This window comes from Ovis aries, chromosome 14, assembly GCF_016772045.2.
Source record: "Ovis aries strain OAR_USU_Benz2616 breed Rambouillet chromosome 14, ARS-UI_Ramb_v3.0, whole genome shotgun sequence".
Taxonomy (NCBI): Eukaryota; Metazoa; Chordata; class Mammalia; order Artiodactyla; family Bovidae; genus Ovis; species Ovis aries.
This window is the reverse complement of record NC_056067.1, coordinates 47,735,717-47,757,084: the sequence shown is the minus strand read 5'-3', so window position 1 is coordinate 47,757,084 and position 21,368 is coordinate 47,735,717. Positions and strand designations below refer to the sequence as shown.

Genomic DNA, 21,368 nt, shown 5'->3' with positions numbered 1-21,368 from the left:
GTGCTCAGCTCGGCAGGGGCGGAGAGAGGGGCTCGTGGACCCCGCTAGATCACGCCCAGTCCCCATAGCTCCAGTTCTGTGGGTGAAGGCGAGCGCTCCGCATGTGGCATCCCTAGTTGTGTGTTCAGATACTGCCCACTGCAAGCATGACTGAACATGCATGTGTCATATGTGTATATGCTCTGGGTATATCCACATACGTGCACACGGGTATCCAGGAGTGTGCACGGCGACTGGCCTGCGCGCCGCACGGGGAGTTACCACTAAGTGCCTGTATGTGTCCCGGGTGAACAATGATGTACATACACTACATGGTCATCCCGGTGTAGACCTGCCATCTCCAGGTTGTGGCCCAACACTCAGCGTTCAGCAGAGGTTCAAATGTTTTTAGCCACTGCCCATAACGGGGGAGGGTGAGGGCACCCTCCAGGTCACAATGAAGATAGTTTGCATCTGGTTTACATGCAGCCCAGGGCCCCGGAGGTGGAGGGGGGAGTCCCCTGGGTCCCAAGGCAAGCTGCCCCTCACAGGCTGTCAGGGCCCAGGGGACAGGGGGTGGAGCCGCTGGCTGCACAGCTCTGTGCCGGGGCAGGAAGCGAGAGTGGGGAGGGGGGAGGCCACAGCCGGTGGAGGCAAGGCGGGTGCAGGGCGTGTGGGGAGGGAGGGAGGTGCCAGCATTCGGAGCCCTGAGGCCCTGCTGGCCCCTGGGCGCAGGCCCAGCTCCGGCCCCCAGGAATGGACCTCGTAGACCCTGACATCTTTAACAGGGACCCCCGGGACCACTATGACCTGCTGCAGCGGCTGGGTGGCGGCACCTATGGGGAAGTTTTCAAGGTGAGGAACCCCCCTCCTTCTCCAACACTCTCAAACCTGTGACCTTGGGGGTGAGCCCCAAGAAGGGATGGGGATGTGAGAGGGTCCCAGTCCTCAGCTTGGCTTCAGGGATGCTGAGGAAGACCTCGGGCAAATGGAGCCTGCCTGACTGCCAACTTCCCCTTTACAAGGCTCGAGAGAAGGGGACAGGGGACCTGGTGGCACTGAAGATGGTGAAGATGGAGCCTGGTGAGGAGAGCACCCAGGTCCTCATTCCCCTGCCCCACCTCCTGGGACCCTGGGATCTCCCCCATACTCCATCCCTGCAGTAGCCTTTTCTCTTCTGCCCCTCCTCGCAGACGATGATGTTTCCACCCTTCAGAAGGAAATCCTCATCTTGAAAACTTGTCGGCACGCCAACATCGTGGCCTACCATGGGAGTTATCTCTGGTGATGAGACCTCCCCTGCCCCCCAGCCCAGCCCCCAACTCCCATTCCTGACCAGCACCCGCCTCCAACCTAACCTCTAATCCCAGACCTCCATTTTTAACTGAGGCTCCTAACTTAATCCCCAGCCCGAAGTCCCACTTGTTTGACCAGAGCACCTCCAAACCTCATCTCCAATAAATAACTAGCATTTCTCACTAAATTGATCCCTTTGTGGTAACCAAATGTGAAACCAAGTCCCTCTAAAACTGATCATCGTCCTGACTTGCAGGTCCCCCAGTTTCACTTTCTGTTCCTTTAACATGAACCCCTAATTTCCCTGACCCTTGAATATCCCAGATGCCCCAAGAATGATCTCTGCCCCCCGGCCCTGGCATCCTGGGCTCCTCTGTCCCCTCTGAACTTCCACAACCTGTGAAGTCTCTGCCCTGTCTCCTAGGTTAGCATGGGACAACAGAGAACGTCATGGTAGGAGCCCAGGCACCTGGGTTTGGTCCAGTTGACCCTAAACATATATTTTCTTCTTTGAGCCTCAATCTCCCCATCTGTAAAATGGGATGATCTCACTCTGGTAGACAATAGAGAGATGACACCTCTTACATTCAAGTTCTTGTTGAACTAGGATAGGATGGACAGTGAGCCAGAAACTGTCCTATAAATAATGATTTATTACTGCTATTATTATTCTTGCTCTTGAACTGTTGTAGGCTGCAGAAACTCTGGATCTGCATGGAATTCTGTGGGGCTGGTTCTCTCCAGGACATCTACCAAGGTGAGTGGCAGGGCGAGGAGATCCAGGCAGCCCTTGGCCCTCCAATCCACCTGTCCTGTCCCTCTATCCTTGCGTCTCCGGGGACTGTCTTTCTGGTCTGTATTTCACACAGAGCCCCTCCTCTGGACCAGGCCTGGCCTGGAAGATGCTGGGGAGACTGTGGTACCCAAGCGGGCCCTGAACCCTGTATCCTTCAGGACCTGAGAGTCCAGCTCTATTTTTTCTGCAACGATCCCGACTTTCCCTGCCCCATCTTCCCCCTGTGCCTGCATTTTCTCACCAAGGTCTATTCATGCCTTTGAGTATTTCTGCATTTCTAGCTCATCGTCAGGGCCCATCTGTTCATTTAATGAGTGAATGCATTTCTGATTCACTCAGCCTGCTTTTCACTGTCTTGGAGCACTGGAGGGTGGGGGCGGGGTGGGCCTTGATCAGATTTCTGATGTGCACCTCTATCTTTGACCATCTCCCAGTCTCCCAGTCTCCCTCCAGCCCTAGACCTCAAAGGTCAGGAAAGGAAGGACTTCATGAAGAAGTCCTCAGGGCGGGTGGGGGAAACTGAGGCCCACAGAGAGGAAGTGACTCACCCCACCAGCCCGTCAGACCAAGTCTCTGACCCCCTCAGTCTGCTGTCTCTCTCTGGTGTATTCTCACCCCTTTGTGTCTTTCTCAATGTGTCTCTTTTCCCAGTTTGGGGTGTCTCTGCCCATGTCTGTCTCTCTCTGCCTCAGCTTGGGTCTGTTCCTGATTCTCTATCTCTTCCCGTCTCTCTCTGCCTTTCCTTGTTCTACAGAGTGACATCACTCAGAGCTGTCCCATGCCCTCCATCCCCTCCCCCCCCCCAAAGCGAAGCCCAAGTTTCTCAACACTGCCCCTGAGTCTGACCCCCGCTGACAATCCCAGGCTGGCGCCCTCTCCCTGCTCCACCCACGCCTCTGCTTTCCAGCCCCACCAGGGACACTCCCCTGCTTCTGGGCCTTTGCACTTGCCTTTCCCTTTCCGAGGGGGACTGCTCCCCATCTCCACCCCCGCCGCCTTCTCGGGGTCGCCTTCACTGATCAACCTGTATGAAATGTCATACTCCTTCCCACACATATTTCCCACACATATTTCCTGTTATCTTTTCTTGCTTAATTTTTCTTCTCACTATTTATTGGCATCTCGTGTATCATGTATCTTACCTGTTTATCTTGTCTGCCATCCGTCTCCTGTGCTAGAGCGTTCTCTCCACGGGGGCAGGGATCTCTGCCTCTTTTGTCCACAGCTGTATCCCTGCTGCCTGCCACAGTGGCTGGCACACAGTAGACATGCAGCAAATAATCACGTTGAATGAATCTCTCTGGTTCCCTGCATCACTGCCTCTCTCTGTTGCTGACTGCCTCTCTGCCTCCTCCTCCCACCTGTCCCATCCCAGTTCTCCCCTCCCTGTGTGGTACCCTCTCAGCTGGTGTGGGTGGTGGCCAGGGGTCTGGCCTGCACCCAACACAGTGCCTGGGTGACCTCTGCAGTGACAGGCTCCCTGTCGGAGCTCCAGATCAGCTACGTCTGTCGGGAAGTGCTCCAGGTAAGGGGATGCTCTCTGGGCTTGGGGTGGGGCAGGGCCCTGCTCCTGCCTCTGGACGCTCATAGCCCCCAACTTCCGCCCTCCTCCCCAGGGACTGGCCTATCTGCACTCACAGAAGAAGATCCACCGGGACATCAAGGTGATCTAAGGGCAGAGAGGTGGCCTTTGTGGGCAGGGGACCCGGGAGACAGGAGTCAGGAGGGTCAGGGTGTCATGGGGCCAGGGAATGTCAGCAGCATTGGACTTGGGGGTATCTCTGACAGCCTCTAATCCCTCCCTTTTCCCTAGGGAGCCAACATCCTCATCAACGATGCTGGGGAGGTCAGACTGGGTGAGTGTGGCTGGTGGGACTGGGGAGAGGGGCTGACTGAGGGCCTGAGGGGAGACCAAGGGGACAGGGGACCCCAGGTCACTATGTCTCTCCTTCTGTCTCCAGCTGACTTTGGTATCTCGGCCCAGATCGGGGCAACGCTAGCTCGACGCCTCTCTTTCATTGGGACACCCTACTGGTGAGGGATGCCTGGCTGGCAGCTAGGAGTGGTGTGGGGTGGCGTGGCGTGGCGTTCACCAGCCCAGATCTCTGGGAATCTCTGTACTTGCTTTTTTGCCCACTTATCCCTTTCTCTGGACCAGATTTCCCTGGTGGCTCAGACGGTAAACAGTCTATCTGCTCTTTGGGTCTTTTTGGAGTTTTCCATTTACCTAGCTCTTTCTGTGCACCCTCCAGCCATTCCTCCCAGTGTTTATGTTGATTTTTATCCTGGTCTGTCTGTCTTTCCATATCTGTCCATGTTTGTCTCACTGTCTCTCTCTTAGTCTCCATCTTCCAGCCTGTCTCTGTCTCTCTGCCTTTATCTCTCTCCATCTTTTTTTTTTTTTAATATTTATTTGGTTTTGCTGGGTCTTAGTTGCAGCATGTCGGATCTAGTTCTCTGCCCAGGGATAGAACCTAGGCCCCCTGCACTGGGAGCGTGGAGTCTTAGCCACTGGTCCACCAGGGAAGTCTTTATTTCTGTCTCTCTCCATCTGTATGTTTCTCTCTGCATCTGGCTCTCTCTATGCCTGCCCCATTCTCCTCTGTCTCCCCTTCCCCTTCTTGTGTCACTCCTTGGTTCTCCGAGGGTCTCTGCCCCTAGGATGGCTCCGGAAGTGGCGGCCGTGGCCCTGAAGGGGGGATACAATGAACTGTGTGATATCTGGTCCCTGGGCATCACAGCCATTGAATTAGCCGAGCTGCAGCCACCACTCTTTGACGTGCACCCTCTCAGGTAGGCAGATGTGGCAGGTCCCCCTGGTCCCAGAGACCCCACTCAACTCTGACCCTGAGCACCACCTGCCCCCCCCCAGCCTGTTTCTCCAGCTCAATACCCACTGGAGGAGACCCCCCCTTACTCTGAGCCCAATCTGAGACCCTCAGGAGCCCCTCAACCCAGAAAGCCTTTTCTCCATCCCTCCACACGAGGGGCCCCAATTTAGGGAGCCCCATCTTGAGGCTCCCCCTGAGCCTGCTGGTGTCCCCTCAAAGGGGCACCCCATGCCTTGTGAAACATACCACTCATTCTCATTCTGTCCCTCCCTTTGCTCCCTGCCGACCTCAGTGCTATTAGGGGCCCCCAGAACCATGAGGTCTGGCTGCCACTGGAAGTCTAAACCCCACGTTCTGTCCTTACTCTTCCAGGGTTCTCTTCCTCATGACCAAGAGTGGCTACCAGCCGCCCAGGCTAAAGGATAAAGGCAAATGGTAGGAGAGGGGCACGTGGAGGAGGGAGGGCGGGGCCGAGGGTGATGGTCTGATGGGAGGGCCTCTGGTCCCCTCACCCCAGAATTCGCCTTCTTCCTCCCAAGGTCGGCTGCTTTCCACAACTTTGTCAAAGTCACCCTCACTAAGAGCCCCAAGAAGCGACCCGGTGCCACTAAGATGCTCACTGTAAGCCTCCCTCCCCTGAGAAGCCTTCCCAAACTCACCCCCGGAATTCCCCAGGGCCTCTACAACATTGATCGTTTCATCTCACGGAACCCCCTTGGCCCTTTCAAAGTTGCTGCTCCCTCTGAATTCCCCAGGACCCTCAAGACTCTCCGAACTGTATCCTAGGCCCCTTTTTTGTTTTCTTGGCTGTGCTGGGTCTTCACTGCTGCACGTGGCCTTTCCTCTCTTCACTGCAGGGCGCGGGCTTCTCACCGGGGTGGCTTCTCATTGTGGAGCATGAGCTCTCGGGCACAAGGGCTCACTAGTTGTGGCTCAAGGGCTCCGCTGCTCTGCGACCTGTGGGATCTTTCCATACCAGGGATAGAACCTGTGTCCCCTGCATTGGCAGGCAGATTCTCAACCCCTGGACCTGCAGCAAAGATCCCTACACTGAGTTCTTAAATCTCACAAATTCCTAAGGGCCTCAGGACCCATTCCTGGGTGTGCTCCGGAATTGCAGGGGAACTCCAGTCCCCTCTGAGACACTTCTAGAGTTCTCCAAAATACCTCACATTCTTCTAATCCCTTCAGACACCTCAGAATCCCCCAGGTTGCAGCTCCCCAGAATTCCGTGCCTTGTTCCTCTGTTGGCAACTTCCCCCCAAGTTTCCTCTTTAGACTAGTTCTCCAGCCCCATCCCAACCCCCTCCTTCTAATCCCACCCCCTATCTGCTGACACCCTCCTCCCCTCCCCCAGCATCAACTGGTGTCCCAGCCCGGGCTCAACAGGGGCCTGATCCTAGATCTTCTGGACAAACTGAGGAACCCAGGGAAGGGGGCCCCTGTGGGCGAGATTGAAGATGAAGACCCTGAGGTGAGGGACCAGCTCGCCTTTTCTCAGCCTGTTTCCCTGCCTGGAGTGCCCCCTTGCTGCCTCTCTTAGAAAAGAGCCAGGGAGGATGGGGTGGTAGCTTGGGGGCACACAGGTTATGGGAAGGCCCAGGACTCCAGGCTGGACCCACAGGGTGGGGGAGCTGTTGCTGGAGAACCTCGGGTCTGATGCAGCCGCTGCTCTGCCCAGCTCCCCCCGGCCATCCCTCGGCGGATCCGATCCACCCATCGGGCCAGCTCTCTGGGGATCCCAGACGCGGATTGCTGTCGTGAGTAGAGAATGTTTATGTTTCTGGACACCTGACTCTATAATCCAGGAGATGCCCCCTTATCAGATTGTCCTAGAGACCCTAATCACTTCCAAATAGACTCTCAGAGACCCCTCTCACCATCTGACTCTGCAGGAGACCCCAGAGAACCTCACCACCACCTGATCTACAAAATGCCTCTGGAGACCCCCACCTCTCTGTCCTGCAAACACACCCCATGAGGCTTCCCATAACCACCAGGACTCCCAGAGACCTCAGGAATCTTTGCTCCCTGATCCCCAAATGGAACCTAAAAGCAACTACCCTATAACCATTTTGAACCCCCACTTCCCTGATCTCCATTCCTGACCCCTAAATGCTCAGCTGTGTCCGACTCTCTGTGACCCCGTGGACTAGCCCACCAGAATCCATGGGATTCTCCAGGCAAGAATACTGGAGCAGGTTGCCATTTCCTCCTCCAGGGGATCTTCCCGACCCAGGGATCCAACCCACATCCCCTGCGACGGCAGGTGGATTCTTTATCACTGGTACTACCTAGGAAGCCCCGAGATGAGACCCCTGTAAACCAAGAGCCCTTCCCTATAGGGACAGCTCCAGTGCTGAGATCCTAACCCCAGAGCCCACCCCCACTTCTATTCTTTCTGTTCCCAAGTCCTTGTCCCCAGCTCACTGTGTGACCGCCCCATCCCCATCCCCCAGGGCGGCACATGGAGTTCAGGAAGCTCAGAGGCATGGAGTCCAGGCCCCCAGTGGACACGGTGAGATCCTCCCTGACTGCCCAGCTGCCCTCCTCTCCCCCGGGCCACTGCTGACCCTTTACTATCCCACAGGCTCTCCTACAGCCCCCTGGAGACTTCAAGAGCGGCAGTCCTAGGTCAGGGACCCTTAGGGTGGGAGTGGGGCAGGGATGTGCGTGGGGACCACCCAAGGCTCATGCCTGTTCCTTCTCAGGAGGAACCTATCAGAGTCCGATGATGACTATGACGACGTGGACATGTAAGAGCTCCACAGGCCCCCACCTAGCCCTCGCCTTCCTACAACCCATCTTCCTTCCCGCTGATCCCAGCCTCAGCCCTGCTTCCCTTCTACTACTCAGTGCTGATCCTTGACCCCTGACCCCTGACCGGCCCCTCAATATCCCCATCTTCCTTCACCTCCAACCCCTGACTCCCCTTTCCTTCCTCTCCAATCCCAGCCAACTCAACCCTGGGTCCCCTGCTACCTCCCAGTCCCCAGCTCCTGCCAGATGTTCCTCTCACCCCCAGGCCTCAGCTGCTGCCCTAACCTTTAACCCTCGGGCCCCCTCATCTTTCTTCAACTTCTCACCCACCCTCAGACTGAACCTTCCCCCGTGTCAGGCCCTCAGACCCAGACCCAACCTCAACCCCAGCAGTTGGCCCAGGCCCCCATCTCCCCCAGCCCTAGGCCTGCGTCAGCCTCAGGGCCCACCTGTCCATTGCACACCTCTCGTCTGTAATAGACTCATGCGCACCAGGTGAGAACCTGACCCCCGGGAGCACTGTATAGTCTGTGTTCTAGGCAGGTGTGAAGTTGCAGAGGCTTGATGCACTGGCAGCACTTGATATCTAAGAGTTGCTGGTACCATTATCATCAGGGTCATCAGTCCTTTAGCCCTCAGCTCTAGCCCCAGATCAAGTCACCCTCTGACCCTCCTGAGCTCAGACCTCCAGCCCCAACCCTCCCCAGGCCTTGTTGCCCACACCCCCCGCCTGCTGACCCCATCTTTGTGTTCCAGCCCTGCCCCTGCAGAAGACACACCTCCTCCACTGCCCCCCAAGGTAAGGCCCTGGGACAGAGATGAGGGGCAGGGGGCCAGGGCCCATAGACACTGGGATACTAAGCTCTCTTGGGCTGGAGTCTGGGACACAAAGATCTCCTTTGAGATCTGAGAGACTGGGATGACTGGGATCTGGAAATGGCATCCCTGACCCTAGGGGTGGGACTAAGAATATTTAGCCCAATGGATACTGGTCAGTAGCTGGTCTTTGGAAACCCCGCTGCACCCAACCCTTCCCCTTTAGTTGCTGGAGTATGTTGATTTTGGGGCATGGGTCAGAGGGGAAGGTTGGAGGGGTGGTTAGATATCACAGAGCCATGACCTAATGTCGGTTCTGGCAGAGGTGGTTGGCAAGGTGCCCTCTCTCTGAGTTGATCTAATGTATTCCCCACCTTCCTCCTCTCTCTCCAAAGCCCAAGTTCCGTTCTCCGTCAGATGAGGGTCCTGGGGGGACTGGGGATGACGGCCAGCTGAGCCCGGGAGTGCTGGTCCGGTGTGCCAGTGGGCCTCCCCCACGCACCCCCCATCTCGGGCCTCCCCCAGCCACCAGAAGCCCCCACCTCACTGCCCACTCAGGTAACAGGGCAGGCTGGGGTGGGAGGTGGGTGAAGGTGGGGGTTGGGCAGGGATTGGGGGGCTTTAGGGGCTGATTTTCTCCTCCCCATCTCAGAACCCTCACTGTGGAACCCAGCCCCCCGAGAGCCTGACCAGCCCCCACTGTTGCCCCCCAAGAAGGAAAAGATGAAGAGAAAGGTGAGGCCAGTGATGCTGAGGATTGATATCTCTGGATGCAGCTGGGGATGCCTGGTGGGAGTGGGGGATGGGGCAGGGAAGACTAATAATAATGACAGGTGACATTTGTTGAGCAGAGCCTCTGTGCAAGACCCTGATCTCGTGTCTTTACGTGGTGTATATCTGCACAGATAGAGATAGATACTGCAGTCGTTGTTGGGTCACTAAGGCGTGTCTGACTCTTTGTAACCCTGTGGACTACAGCATGCCAGACTGCCTTGTCCTTTGCTCTCTGCTGGAGTTTGCTCAAACTTATATCCAGTGAGTCAGGGATGCCAGCCTGCAGATCCTGCAGAGATACATATTATCTGCCATTTCAAAATGGGGAAACCGAGGCACAGAGGGGTTAAACAGTTTCCAAGGTCATAAACCTTTGAGCAGGCAGAGGCGGGATTTGAACCTTGCCACTTTTGCTTCTGAGTCTTAACCACTGTGCCTTCCTGTGCCCTCCTCACTTTTGCTGGATCGGCTGCTGCCCCGCCCCCATGGCCCACCCAGGGCTGTGCCCTTCTCGTCAAGTTGTTCAATGGCTGCCCCCTCCGGATCCACAGCACGGCAGCCTGGACGCACCCCTCCACCAAGGGTGAGTACTCAGAAGGGCCACGGAGAATGTAGCGGGGTTGGGGAGGACCCTTAGTGGAAGGCAGAAGTCAGGGAAAGGGGAAGGGAAAGGTCTTAATACAGTAAGGAGTGGCAGAGTGGAGGCAGGGGCAGAGCCAGGAGTTACAGCTGGGGTTTAGGGATCAAAGCTGGGTAGACTGAAGCTGAGTTTGAGAGTGAAGATTAGGAAATTAGTTTGGAGGTCAAGAGTGTCAGATATGGAATTTCCCTGAGGGTCTAGTGGTTAAGACTCTGTCCTTCCACTGCAGGAGAGCACAGGTTTGGTCCCTGGCTGGGGAACTAAGATCCCACATGCTGCACAGTGTGGCCACAAAAGAATAGATAAATAAAATAGGAATTTTAAAAAGGAGTGTCAGATAAACCAGAAAGGTCAGCGTTCAGTGTATAAGATCTGGGACAGTTGGACCCCATTAACCTCAGTTGCCCCAGAGAAGGAAATGGCAAACCACTGCAGTATGCTTGCCTGGAAAATCTCATGGTCACAGGAGCCTGGTGAGCTACAGTCCATGAGGTCTCAAAGAGTCAGACATGACTGAGCGTGTGCGCGCACACACACACACACACGCACAGCCTCAGTTGGAGGTTAATGGTAGAGAGACTGGAATCAGCAATTTGGGGTCAGGAGTTTTAGGGATTAGAATGTAGCAGAAAGGGACAGAGTTTAGGGATCAAAGATGTGGAGACAAAGTCAGTGGGGAGTAAATGTTAAGGAAACAGTATTAGAGTTTGTGGGGTCACACTGGACAGAAAGAGCCATATGTCAGGGTATTTGAATTTGAGCATCAGTGTTGAGATAGGATTAGCATTCAGGGACCAGAACTGGGGAGAAAGACAGAATTGAGAGAGATACTGGGGAAGACATGTCTGATGTTGGGGTCAGAATTGAGGGGACAGATGGTCAGGGTTTGCAGGTCAGAGATGGGAGAACTACCAGAACAGGGGAAGTCAGAGGCTGGTGAGAATGAGACCAGCTCAAGGGAACTGGTCAGGGTTTGAGTTCAGATTTGTGAAAACAAAGGCTGGAAATGTCAGTGTGAGGGGAGAGTAGAGAACTGAAGGCACAGAGCATCAGTGTTTGGGGTCATATGCGGTCTGGGAGGCCCCGTGTGATGGAGTAGGTCCTAGCATCATCGTGTGTGCCCCCCTAGACCAGCACCTGCTCCTGGGGGCCGAGGAAGGCATTTTTATCCTGAATCGAAATGACCAGGAGGCTACGCTGGAGATGGTGAGGGGCAGTCCCTGGGGTGGGTCAAGGGGGGCCAAGGGTGGGGGCTGAAGTTGGGCTTGCTGGGGTCTTACAGGAGCCATCTCCCCCTTGCCCTGCAGCTTTTTTCTGGCCGGACTACCTGGGTGTACTCCATCAACAATGTCCTCATGTCTCTCTCAGGTCTGGCTGTGGCTTGGGTGGGAGGGGTGGGAGTCAGAACTTAAGGGGTCAAAGGTAAGGAGGTTGGGAAATAGATGGGCACAGAGAAAACAATTAGGCTCCCCCTTCACAGAGCCTACAGTTCAAATTCCAGCCACCTTTTCAGTGTGGGACTTGGGGCAAGACACTTCTTCCTAAGCCTCTGTTTCCCCATCTTTAAAATGGGGCTCACAATAGTGCCCACCTCTCAAGTCAGTTTTGAGGTAATTTCCACAAGAAGTCAGTCTTTACCTTTCTTTGATGTTGACAAGATGACAATACTTGTTCCATGCTTTGCTAAAATGGAGTGAGCAGGTTGTGGATTAAAATTTTGTGTCATTGTTTTATAAACACCTTGTGTAAAAGAATTTCTAATTTATGAGGAGACCCCAAGCCAAATAGAATGAGTGAGCTCATTCATATCACATCTGTGATGACAAACTTTTGCAGAATTTCTAGATGTTCCTTGTTAAACTTTGTAATACGTGTAACTTCATCTGATTGTTAAGTGTCTGTCATTTCTCATGCGGCCACAAGTACTATGAGGGTAGGGAACATATTTATTTTACTTACCATTGTTCACCAGAGCCAAGCACAGTGCCTGGCCTATAGTGGACATTTAAAATATGTTGCACTGCGACTTCCTGGTGGTCCAGTGTTTAAGACTCCACACTTACACAGTAGTGGGCATGGGTTCAATCCCTGGTCAGGGAACTAAGATCCCACATGTCGTGGGGCACAGGCAAAAAAAAAATTTTTTTAACATGTTGCATGAAAAAATGAATAAACAAAGGTGCCTGAGTCTTGAAGACTTGGGCATTTAAAAGGGATGGGGCCGAGTGATGGGCTGAGGGAAGGGTGGGAGTGTGCAGTAGCCTATAACTGCCTGCTTTCCCTATGTACACACACACTGCAGGAAAGACCCCCTACCTGTATTCTCATAGCATCCTGGGCCTGCTGGAACGGAAAGAGGGCAGAGCAGGAAGCCCCATCGCTCACATTAGCCCCCACCGGCTACTAGCAAGGTACCAGCCCCTAGTGGTACCACTGACCCCTCTAATGCCCCATTCCTGCCGTCCCTCGCCCCCATTCATGCCTATCTTCTGCCGCAGGAAGAACATTGTCTCCACTAAGATCCCGGACACCAAAGGCTGCCGGGCGTGCTGTGTGGGTGAGAACCCTAGGGGTGGGCAGACAGGGGGCAAGACCAAGGGTGGGACTTGGACTCCCTCTCCACAGGAGAGGGTTGCAGAGTTAAGGCAGGGTGAGTCGAGCCTGGGGAGAGGTGTGTGGCCTTTGGGGGCGAAGGGTCGCGGGAGAGACCATTGACCGCTCCCTACCCGCCTCCACAGCGGAGGGCACCAGCTCCGGAGGCCCGTTCCTGTGTGGGGCTTTGGAGACATCCGTGGTCCTGCTTCAGTGGTACCAGCCCATGAACAAGTTCCTGCTGGTCCGGGTAGGGAGCCTGGAGACGCTAGGGGCTTTGTCAGCTTGGGTGGCTGGGGCCGTCTACTCTACGCTTCCGCAGCGAGCTCCGCGAACCTGGGCTTCCACCCGAGGCCTCCCACAATCTCCCCAAGGCTCCGCCCACCTGGAGGCTCCTCCCCTGAAGTCTTTCTGATCCTTAAGCTCCGGCCCTCACGCCACCCGTTACTTTCTAAGCCTTCTGAGGCCTCACCTCCTTGAAGTTTCTAGATGGTGCTTCCCAAAACTGAGGGCTCGAGAAACACTTGGCGAGGGGGGAGAAATACTTCGGAAGCTCCAAGCTCACTGTCCTCCAAGACCCCGCCCCTCAGGCCCCGCCCCCGCCCCGCCCCCTCATCTGAACCCGCCCCTCCCTGCGCGGCCCGCAGCAGGTGCTGTTTCCGCTCCCTACGCCTCTGCCGGTGTTTGCACTGCTGACCGGGCCAGGCTCCGAGCTGCCCTCAGTGTGCATCGGCGTGAGCCCCGGAAGGCCGGCGAAGTCGGTGCTCTTCCACACCGTGCGCTTCGGCGCGCTCTCCTGCTGGCTGGGCGAGATGAGCACGGGTGAGTCGCGCAGGCTCTGGGACGGGTGAGGCTTATCAGTTGGGTTGGGTTGGGTCTGAGTGACTGGGCGGTGCTTAGCCTGAGGCGTAATTGGGAAAGGGGATGAACCGTGAGCGGGGCGGGAGAACATTGGGTATATATAATTAATGAGATTGATGATGGGGAGTGGGGAATTCTGTGATGGGCGGGGGTTAGCCCGATTGCTTGGGAATGGAGAGGGGGGCCTAGCGGAGGAAGGCATAATGCGGTGAAATTGGTCCCTGAACCTGGATCTCTCAAGCAGAGCACAAGGGACCAGTACAGGTGACTCAGGTTGAGGAAGACAAGGTGATGGTGTTGATGGACGGTAAGAACCTTCCTCCCTCCCTTGCCTCCACTGTGCCTAGATACCGACCCCCAGACCCCGCACCTCTGAGAGATTCTGAGCCCCTCCAGTCCTTACTCGTCCTGCTTTGCTTCTTACACTGAACGTATTGTCCTGTCCCTTGATAACCTTCTCAAGCCCGCTTACTGCTCTTACAGTCCATTCTCTACCTCCTTCTAGGGTCCCTGAAGCTGGTGACCCCAGAGGGGGCCCCGGCCCGGGGGCTTCGAACTCCAGAGATCCCCATGACTGAAGCAGTGGAGGCCGTGGGTATGTGCCGGAATGATAATTCCGGGGTCTGGGGTCCAGGTTGGAGGCTTAAGTAGAGCCCAAGGGTAACAGGCGCTGCTTTCCTCCCAGCTATGGTCGGGGGTCGGCTCCAGGCCTTCTGGAAGCATGGAGTGCAGGTTTGGGCTCTAGGCTCGGATCAGGTAAGCTCCTTCCTCCTAGCACCCGCAAGCCCCTCCCACGTCAATCATCTCACTCATCAGATCCATTGGGAGAACAGACTCACTCAGGGTGTAAAGTCCCTGGAGGTGACACTTCTCTAGGCTCAGTTCAGACAGGTCCCCGTCTCTGCTCCAGTGTCTCTTGGGACCAGAGCTCAACCAGGGTCACTGTGTGACTTCGCTTCTTTCTGAGCCTCCCTCAGACTCCTAACTGTAAAATGGGGTCACAAATAGAGACAAGTGGGTTAAGAGCATGGACCAGACTACCTGGGTTGGAATCCAGCTGAATGATTTTAGTCAAATAGCTTAATCTTTCTGTGCCTCACTTTTCTCATCCGGAAAATGGAGTGAAAATGATGCTTAATCCACAGAACACCATGTGTCAGGCTCTGCCCTTACACTTTTGTATTCTCCTTAATCTTCGGGATCACCTGTCAGGTAGGTATTATGATTTCAAAGGTTAGTGCTCTGAGGTGCAGAGAGGTTAAGTAACTTGCCTGAGGTCACACAGTTGATGAGTGGTGTTAGCAGCAATGATTATTTCTGGACCTGAGGAGTTCAGAGACCTTGCCCCTTACTCTCTTTAAGGGAGAGGGGAGGAGTCTTCTAGACACTGATACAGCACCTTTTTCCCCAGCTGCTGCAGGAGCTCAGAGATCCCACCCTCACCTTCCGTCTGCTTGGCTCCCCCAGGTATGAACTTCGAGCAGAGGACAGAGGACCAGGGAGGGGGGGTGCTTTGGATGTAAAGAGGGTATCTTGAGGTGTCCCCAGCCGTCTGAATCTTTGGCCTGGACATCCTCTCACTTGGTCTCCCTGCTTCTATCTCTGTCCCCTATAGTCTATTCCCCATAGAGCAGCCAAGGTGGAATTTTCTTTTGTTAAAAAAATTTTAATTAATTAGTTTATTTGGGGCTGTGCTTTGGCTGTGTTGCGGCTCCCGGGCTCTAGGGCACAGGCTCAGTAGTTGTGGTGCGCGGGCTTAGTTGCCTCATGGCACATGGGATCTTCCTAGATCAGGGATTGGATCCGTGTCTCCTGCATTGGCAGGCAGATTCTTCACCACCCAGCCACCAGGGAAGCCTGAAGGTGGAATTTTCATTCTTTTTAAACTTTTTAGTGATATGTTGATATAAATTTAGATTCAGAGAAGTTGCAAAAATAAATTTAAGAATTCTGTATCCCCTTCACCCAGATTCCCTGTATATTATTTTTAACCACATTTGGTTTATTCTTGCCTCGCATATATGTGTAATTTTTTTCTGTTGGCACATGAATTGCAAGCATGATGCCAGTTTACCCCAAAATACTTCAGTGTATGTTTCCTAAATCAAGGCAAGGACATACTCTTACAAACCACAATACAGCTGTCAAAATCAAGAAAAGAGCACCGAGATAGCGCTATCTTCTAATTTCACACACCCACTCAAGTCTCACCAAGTTGTTCCAATGATGCTCTTTGTAACCAAAAAATAATACTTTTTTTTTTTGGTCCATGATATCATCCAGGATTACAGGCTGCATTTTGGGGTCATGTTTCTTTAGTCTTGTGCCTGGAACGTTCTTCAGACTTCCTGTGCTTTTCATGACCTTGACACTTTTGAAGAGTACAGGAAATTTGTTTTTCAGAATGTCCCTTAGTTGGGTTTGAGGTTTCCAGGTTACACGTTTGGGGCAGGAATACCACAGAAGTGATGGGGTATCCTTCTCACTACATTGGATCAGGAAGTGTGTGTCAGTTTGTCCCACTACTGGTGAGGTTATCTTTGGTCGGTCACTTGGTTAAAATGGAATGAGCCAGCTTTCTTGACTATAATGCTACTCTTCTTTTCTCTGTATAAATAAGTATTCTTTGGGGGTAATTTCTTGAGACAATGTAAAATTATTGTTTCACCTAATTTTACCATGACTTGATGATTTTTGCCTGAGTCTATTAAATGGTGAGTTTCCTATTTCTATCATTTCTTCTAAGTCGGCATTCTACTGTAGGAAAGAGCTGTCCCTTCTCCACCGTGTATGTATATTTGTATGTATGTGTGTATATATGACTGTGTGTTTGTGTGTATCTTAGCATAGTCTCAAGGATTTTTTGTTTATTCTTTTTTAAAAAGATGATCCTCCACTTTATATATTTTTTTAAAGATTTACTTACTTGTTTATTTTTGGCTGTGGTGGATCTTCGTTGTTACACACAGACTTTTCTCTAGTTGCCGAGAGGCCGCTCTTCATTGCAGTGTGTAGGCTTGTCTTGTCGTGGCTTCTCTTGTTGTGGACCACAGGCTCTAGGCACACAGGCTCAGTAGCTGTGGCTCATGGGCTTAGCTGCTCTGTGGGAAGTGGGATTTTCCTGGGCCAGGGATCAAACTGGTGTCTCTTGTATTGCAAAGCAGATTGTTAACTGCTGGACCACCAGGGAAGCTGATTTTCATTTTATTCTATGGGTTATAATCTGTTACTATCATTATCTGTTCTGAGGCACAAATACTCACAGATTTAGCCAGTGAGAGCTTCTTCAAGGATCTCTCTGACCTTTCAATATGTCAGAGGTGTCCTTTAAAATCTAGATCTGATTGTGTCACTCTCCACCTGGTTAAAAGCTTCCTGTGGCCTCAAGATAAATACCCAATCCTGGTCACAGCCTACAAACCATGACTTGTGCAGTCAAGCCCTCTCCCATGTAAGTCCTTTGCCCAGGCTGTTCTCTCTGCCCAGAACGCTCTTTCCTGCCCTTTCATCAAGTTCCCTCCTGAACTTCTTTCAGGCTCTACCATCCATTCTTTAGTGACACCTTGGCTGACCCCTTGAGCTGGGTTTCCCTGCTATGTGCCTCATGCTTCTTTGTACTCATCTAATTCACTGATTCATGTTGGTCTCCTGAGGGCGAGGGCCGTGTCTGCTCATCCACTGCTCTAGCCCAGCACTATGCTGGCACAAACTCTATCGACATCTCTGTAAATGAGTGAATGAACTGACTTCTCTTTTCCTTCCCCAGGCCTGTGGTGGTGGAGACGCGCCCAGCAGATGATCCCACTGCCCCCAGCAACCTCTACATCCAGGAATGAGTCCCTGAGGGGGTGTTAGGAACCAGTCTCTACATCTCCCTCCCCAGTGGACACACACTCCTGATCCTGGCATGCCCCTGTCTCCCAATAAACATGACTTCAGTCTCTGCTTTCATTTTGATTTTGGGGTCGGGGGAAGGAGAGGAGAGCGGAATTCCTGGATGCCCCCCCCCCGCCCCCCAAAAATCAACAATCCAACACAATGATGTCAGGGGTATAGCACAGACTTTATTCGTCAGTACATGGTCACCCCTCCCCCAGCTGCCTTGGGGGGAGGGGTTTGAGGGCTGTGGGGTTTGCTGTGAGAATAAGGCACTTGAGGTGGGGGGTGAAGGGCCAGCTAGGGGTGTCTCAGCTAAGCTGGTCCTCATACTGCTTGCGGAAACAATCGCCAGCCGGGAAGAAATCCCAGCATCTCTCTTGGTACATCTTCCAGACGTAAGACTCCTAGGGGTGGGAGATGGGGAAGAGTTAGTTGGTCACATCTTCAAATGCTTCATATTGACATGAGCTTTTCACTGCCACCTGCTGACTGACCTTATATTAAAATTCACCATGTCTCTGCCCATTGTCCTTCCAATAACACACGCTTACCTGGCCCGTGTGTTCTGTCTCGTCCTTGTTTATCAGATACATCAGGAAAAACCTGGGGATGGGAGGCAGCAGTAGACAGGTCACGATTTCCCTTACTTCCTCCTGATTAGCTGGCTGGGAATCCACCCACATGGACACCGCACCCCGCTGTTGGTGGCCACGCCCCACCCTCCTGATTGGCCAACGGGCCCACACTCACATGTAATTGGCCAGGTTGTGTTCCTCCAGTGTGTGAGTCTCGAACCCATGCGGTGTCGTATCAAAGTAATCACTGCCGATACCGCAGATGAAGCACTTGGTCTGTGCGTGGCAGGAGACATCAGAATCAAGGTCCGTTCAACCCCCCAGGGTCCTGGAATCCCTCAGAGTCGCCCCCCAGACATGACCTACCTCCATATCTTCCTTCACTTGCTCTTGTTGGTCTCGGAGCTCACCAAAAGCATCAATGATCAGACCTGGGGGCGGGGCGGGGGGGGGCGTTGCAGGGCGCTCGTCAGTGTTTAGCTTCTCACTTCTAGCTATCTGCCATTGAGTCTTGAACCCAATCTTCCTAATCTCACCCCACTTACTAAAAATAATAACACCTAGTGTTTACTGCGCACTTACCATGAGCCAGATACTTACCACCTATGAATTAACTTGATTTTCACAGCAACTCTATGTGGCTAGTATAATCAATATCCTCATCTTATAGATAAAGAAGCTGAAGCTCAGAGAGGTCACTTGACCAAAGTCTCACAGTAGGGGGAGGTAGAGCCAGGATATGAATCCAGGCTGACCAGATCCTGGATTTGTACACTAAGGAGCTAGCCTGCCTCTGGACACAGCCCCCACTCCCAAGACTCTGATGAGCACTGACCCTGGATGATGGCCAAGAGGATGACAATGACGAAGAAAAAGAAGGTGATGTCGAAGACCACTCGGTACAGCTCGTATTCATCGCCTGCTGGGTCCTCTATCTCGTCCCCAATGCCCCCACCAGCTCGGACACCCACGTACATGTGGAAGAGGTAACACTGCAGGAGCAGGGTGAGAAGCACATGAGTCGCGCGTTCAGGCTGCAACATTCACTGAGAACCTACAGGGCCCCGGATTGGCTGGGGCAGGGCACACACAGCAATGACTGAGACAGCCCTGAACGCTGCTCCTACAGGGCTCACAAGCTTGGCATCAGATAATGGCAGCCCAGAAATGATCAGGGTTGTGATAGGGAGGGCCCAGGGCCAGGAAAGCACAGCGTAGTCATGGGCAAGATGGGGGAAGCACAGGAAACGTGAAGTTTTGAAAGCCTGACCTCGCCTGGGTGATAGGGTAAGGCTTCCTAGAAGTGAGGACATGTGTGAACTGGAAACGTGAACAGAATGTTAGGTGGGAGAGAGAGTTCCAGGCAGAGAAAACCACATGTGTTTCATCACCCCTGGGGAGGAAAGAATACATCTTGCTCCTGTGAGGAACTGAAAAGAGGTTCACTGAGGCTGGAAATAGAGTTACTGTGAGCAAGAGTGAGGAGAGAAATGAGGGCCAGCTAATGGTCATGGAGAGCTTCCTGTAAGAGGCAGCATTTAAGTTGAAGATGAGGCATCAAGTGAATAGGCGTGTGTACGTAGGGCCAGGGAGAGGGCAGGTAGAGAAAAGGTCAGATGCAAAGGGCTTGGGTTGGGAGGAAACACATGATTTTAGGGGAACTGAGGGAGGACCAGGCAGCCAGAGAGCAAAAGGCAAGGACTGTGGTTAGACTCAGGCCAGGCTAGTTTTCCCCTGGCTTTGTACACAATGGTGAAGCACTGGGGAACCACAAGAAGGTTCTGAGCAGAGGGAAGGACATGGTCTGCCTGAGACTTGGGAAAGACCTTACACTGTTGTTTTTTTTTTTTTTTTTTTCTGTGTCTCTAGGAAGTGAGAGAACCCAGTTGCCCTGGGTAAGAGCTAAGACCAGTGACTGGTGGGAACAAGGCTGAGTAACAAGACCAAGTCTGGTGGGGCCTCAAATACCAGATTGAGGAACCAGATGGGTCCTGTGAGCATAGTGCCAGATTACAGGCCATTCTGAGATAAAGCACTGGAGTGATTCTTTCAACTGTGGCCCACGCCTATAGTAAGTTAAACTCAATTTGGGTGATGACCACCATTTATTAGAATAAAAGAGAAAATAGAAACATGCATGGCATAAAACTTTTCCTGATAGAGAATGATGATAGTAGCTCACGTCTATGGAATTCTTAATACCTGTCAAGCACTGTTCTAACCTTTTAAGTCTTTGATGGTCAGGGCGCATTGTGTGCACTCCGTCATGTCCAACTCTTTGCAACCCCAAGGACTGTAGCCACCAGGCTTCTCTGCCCATGGGATTTCCCAGGCAAGAATACTGGAGTGGGTTGCCGTTTCCTTCTCCTGGGGATCTTCCCAGCCCGGGATCACACCCATCTCTCCTGCATTGGCAGGTGGGTTTTACCGCTGAGCTACCAGGGAGTATCACTGAGTCCTAAAAGCAACCCTGGGATATAGGCTCTATTATTATAAAACCATTTCACAGGTGAGGACACCAGAGTGTGGGGAGGTTGAGCTGTCAACCCCAAGTCACATGGCTTGTAAGTCAGGCACTGTGCTTGAGCACCTTTCCAAGGATAATACCTTGAAAAGCTCAAATATTACAACAGTGGCTACCATTCACTGAGGCAGTGTTCCAAGTAAAAGGGTCAGATCACTTAACCCTGGAAATAAGTCTGCAAGGTAGGTTCTATTACTTTTTTTTTTTTTTTTTAATTTGGCTGCACTCTCTAGCATGTGGGATCTTAGCTCCCTGACCAGGAATTAAACCCACGCCCCCTACCTTGGAAGGGGGAGTCAACCACTGGACAGCCCAGGAAGTCCCAGGGTAGGTCCTACTACTAACCCCCTTTACAGATGGGAAAACTAAGGGTCAGGGATGGCTGGTAACATGTCCAAGAGCGAAGGGTGGGGGGGGCTCACTGTCATCATGTCGTCACACTTCATGTCAGGTTCGTCCTCATCCTCGCTCTTGTTGTAGAACTTGCGGAAGAAGTTGAAAGCCACCACGGTGTACAGGTAGACCACCACCGCCAGGAGGCCCACCGTCATCACCAGCTGGGGGCGGGCAGGGGGCGGCTCAGCTCCACGCGCGGCTTGCCGCTCCCGCGTGCCCACCTTCGCCATCGTTGCCCCACTTCAGCCCAGATGGCCCTCCTGCTGGGGTCTCATGAGCCACATCCACCCTGGCTCAGCCAGCCCAGCCTTGCCCCTCCTCACCCAACCCTGCGCCCCCCTCATCCGAGCTGCCCAGCCTTCACCCTTCATAAGGGACAGCTAAGGTGGGCCCTGCCAGGCTCACTCCACTTGGGCAGGTCCCTCCACACCTGCTTCCCGTTGTGGGTGACGGAGGAGAGGATGGTGCGCAGCGTCTTGACCCCCATGGCGATGTCCAGGAGGTGGGCGGCAAAGAAGAAGTTGTTGTAGTGTCCAAGGAGGGACATCACCATGTACCAGCCCAGATACAGGAAAGACTGTGGGCACACAAACCCGGGGTCGGCGGGCGCGCGCGAGGGCCAAGGAGCACTCTGGAGGCCCAGGAACAT

General features: G+C 53.4%; 2 protein-coding genes across 9 annotated transcripts in view; one reads left to right on the top strand and one right to left on the bottom strand.

Moving 5' to 3' along the window:
* Positions 1-672: 672 nt before the first annotated feature.
* Positions 673-17,286, top strand: MAP4K1 (mitogen-activated protein kinase kinase kinase kinase 1). 4 transcript variants are annotated; one of them, XM_042230934.1, is made up of 31 exons: positions 673-834; positions 1,005-1,062; positions 1,173-1,263; positions 1,968-2,032; positions 3,541-3,596; positions 3,688-3,735; positions 3,885-3,927; positions 4,033-4,105; positions 4,733-4,864; positions 5,275-5,337; positions 5,442-5,523; positions 6,260-6,376; positions 6,584-6,662; positions 7,362-7,420; positions 7,505-7,536; positions 7,614-7,658; positions 8,419-8,461; positions 8,874-9,036; positions 9,131-9,213; positions 9,751-9,835; positions 11,022-11,098; positions 11,200-11,260; positions 12,195-12,303; positions 12,391-12,449; positions 12,631-12,734; positions 13,132-13,306; positions 13,587-13,652; positions 13,851-13,940; positions 14,031-14,101; positions 14,757-14,812; positions 17,112-17,286. In XM_042230934.1, the coding sequence occupies exons 1-31, from the start codon at positions 736-738 to the stop codon at positions 17,179-17,181; spliced, it is 2,454 nt and encodes an 817-aa protein (XP_042086868.1). In that variant the 5' UTR covers positions 673-735; the 3' UTR covers positions 17,182-17,286. The 4 variants fall into 4 exon arrangements, with proteins under 4 accessions (XP_042086868.1, XP_012045766.1, XP_012045765.1 ...); XM_012190376.4 differs by having other exon boundaries at positions 7,493-7,536; positions 13,590-13,652; XM_012190375.4 differs by having other exon boundaries at positions 7,493-7,536.
* Positions 17,287-17,389: 103 nt separating this feature from the next.
* RYR1 (ryanodine receptor 1) overlaps positions 17,390-21,368 on the bottom strand; it is a 125,687-nt gene continuing 121,708 nt past the window's right edge. For all 5 annotated transcript variants that reach the window (XM_060398056.1, XM_060398057.1, XM_027978246.3 and 2 more), the window contains 7 exons: positions 21,150-21,296; positions 20,746-20,880; positions 18,635-18,791; positions 18,166-18,230; positions 17,975-18,075; positions 17,776-17,827; positions 17,390-17,628 (listed from right to left, as the gene is read on the bottom strand). In XM_060398056.1, coding sequence (XP_060254039.1) covers positions 17,533-17,628; positions 17,776-17,827; positions 17,975-18,075; positions 18,166-18,230; positions 18,635-18,791; positions 20,746-20,880; positions 21,150-21,296 — 753 coding nt within the window. In that variant the 3' untranslated portion in view covers positions 17,390-17,532. The remainder of the gene's footprint in view (positions 17,629-17,775; positions 17,828-17,974; positions 18,076-18,165; positions 18,231-18,634; positions 18,792-20,745; positions 20,881-21,149; positions 21,297-21,368) is intronic.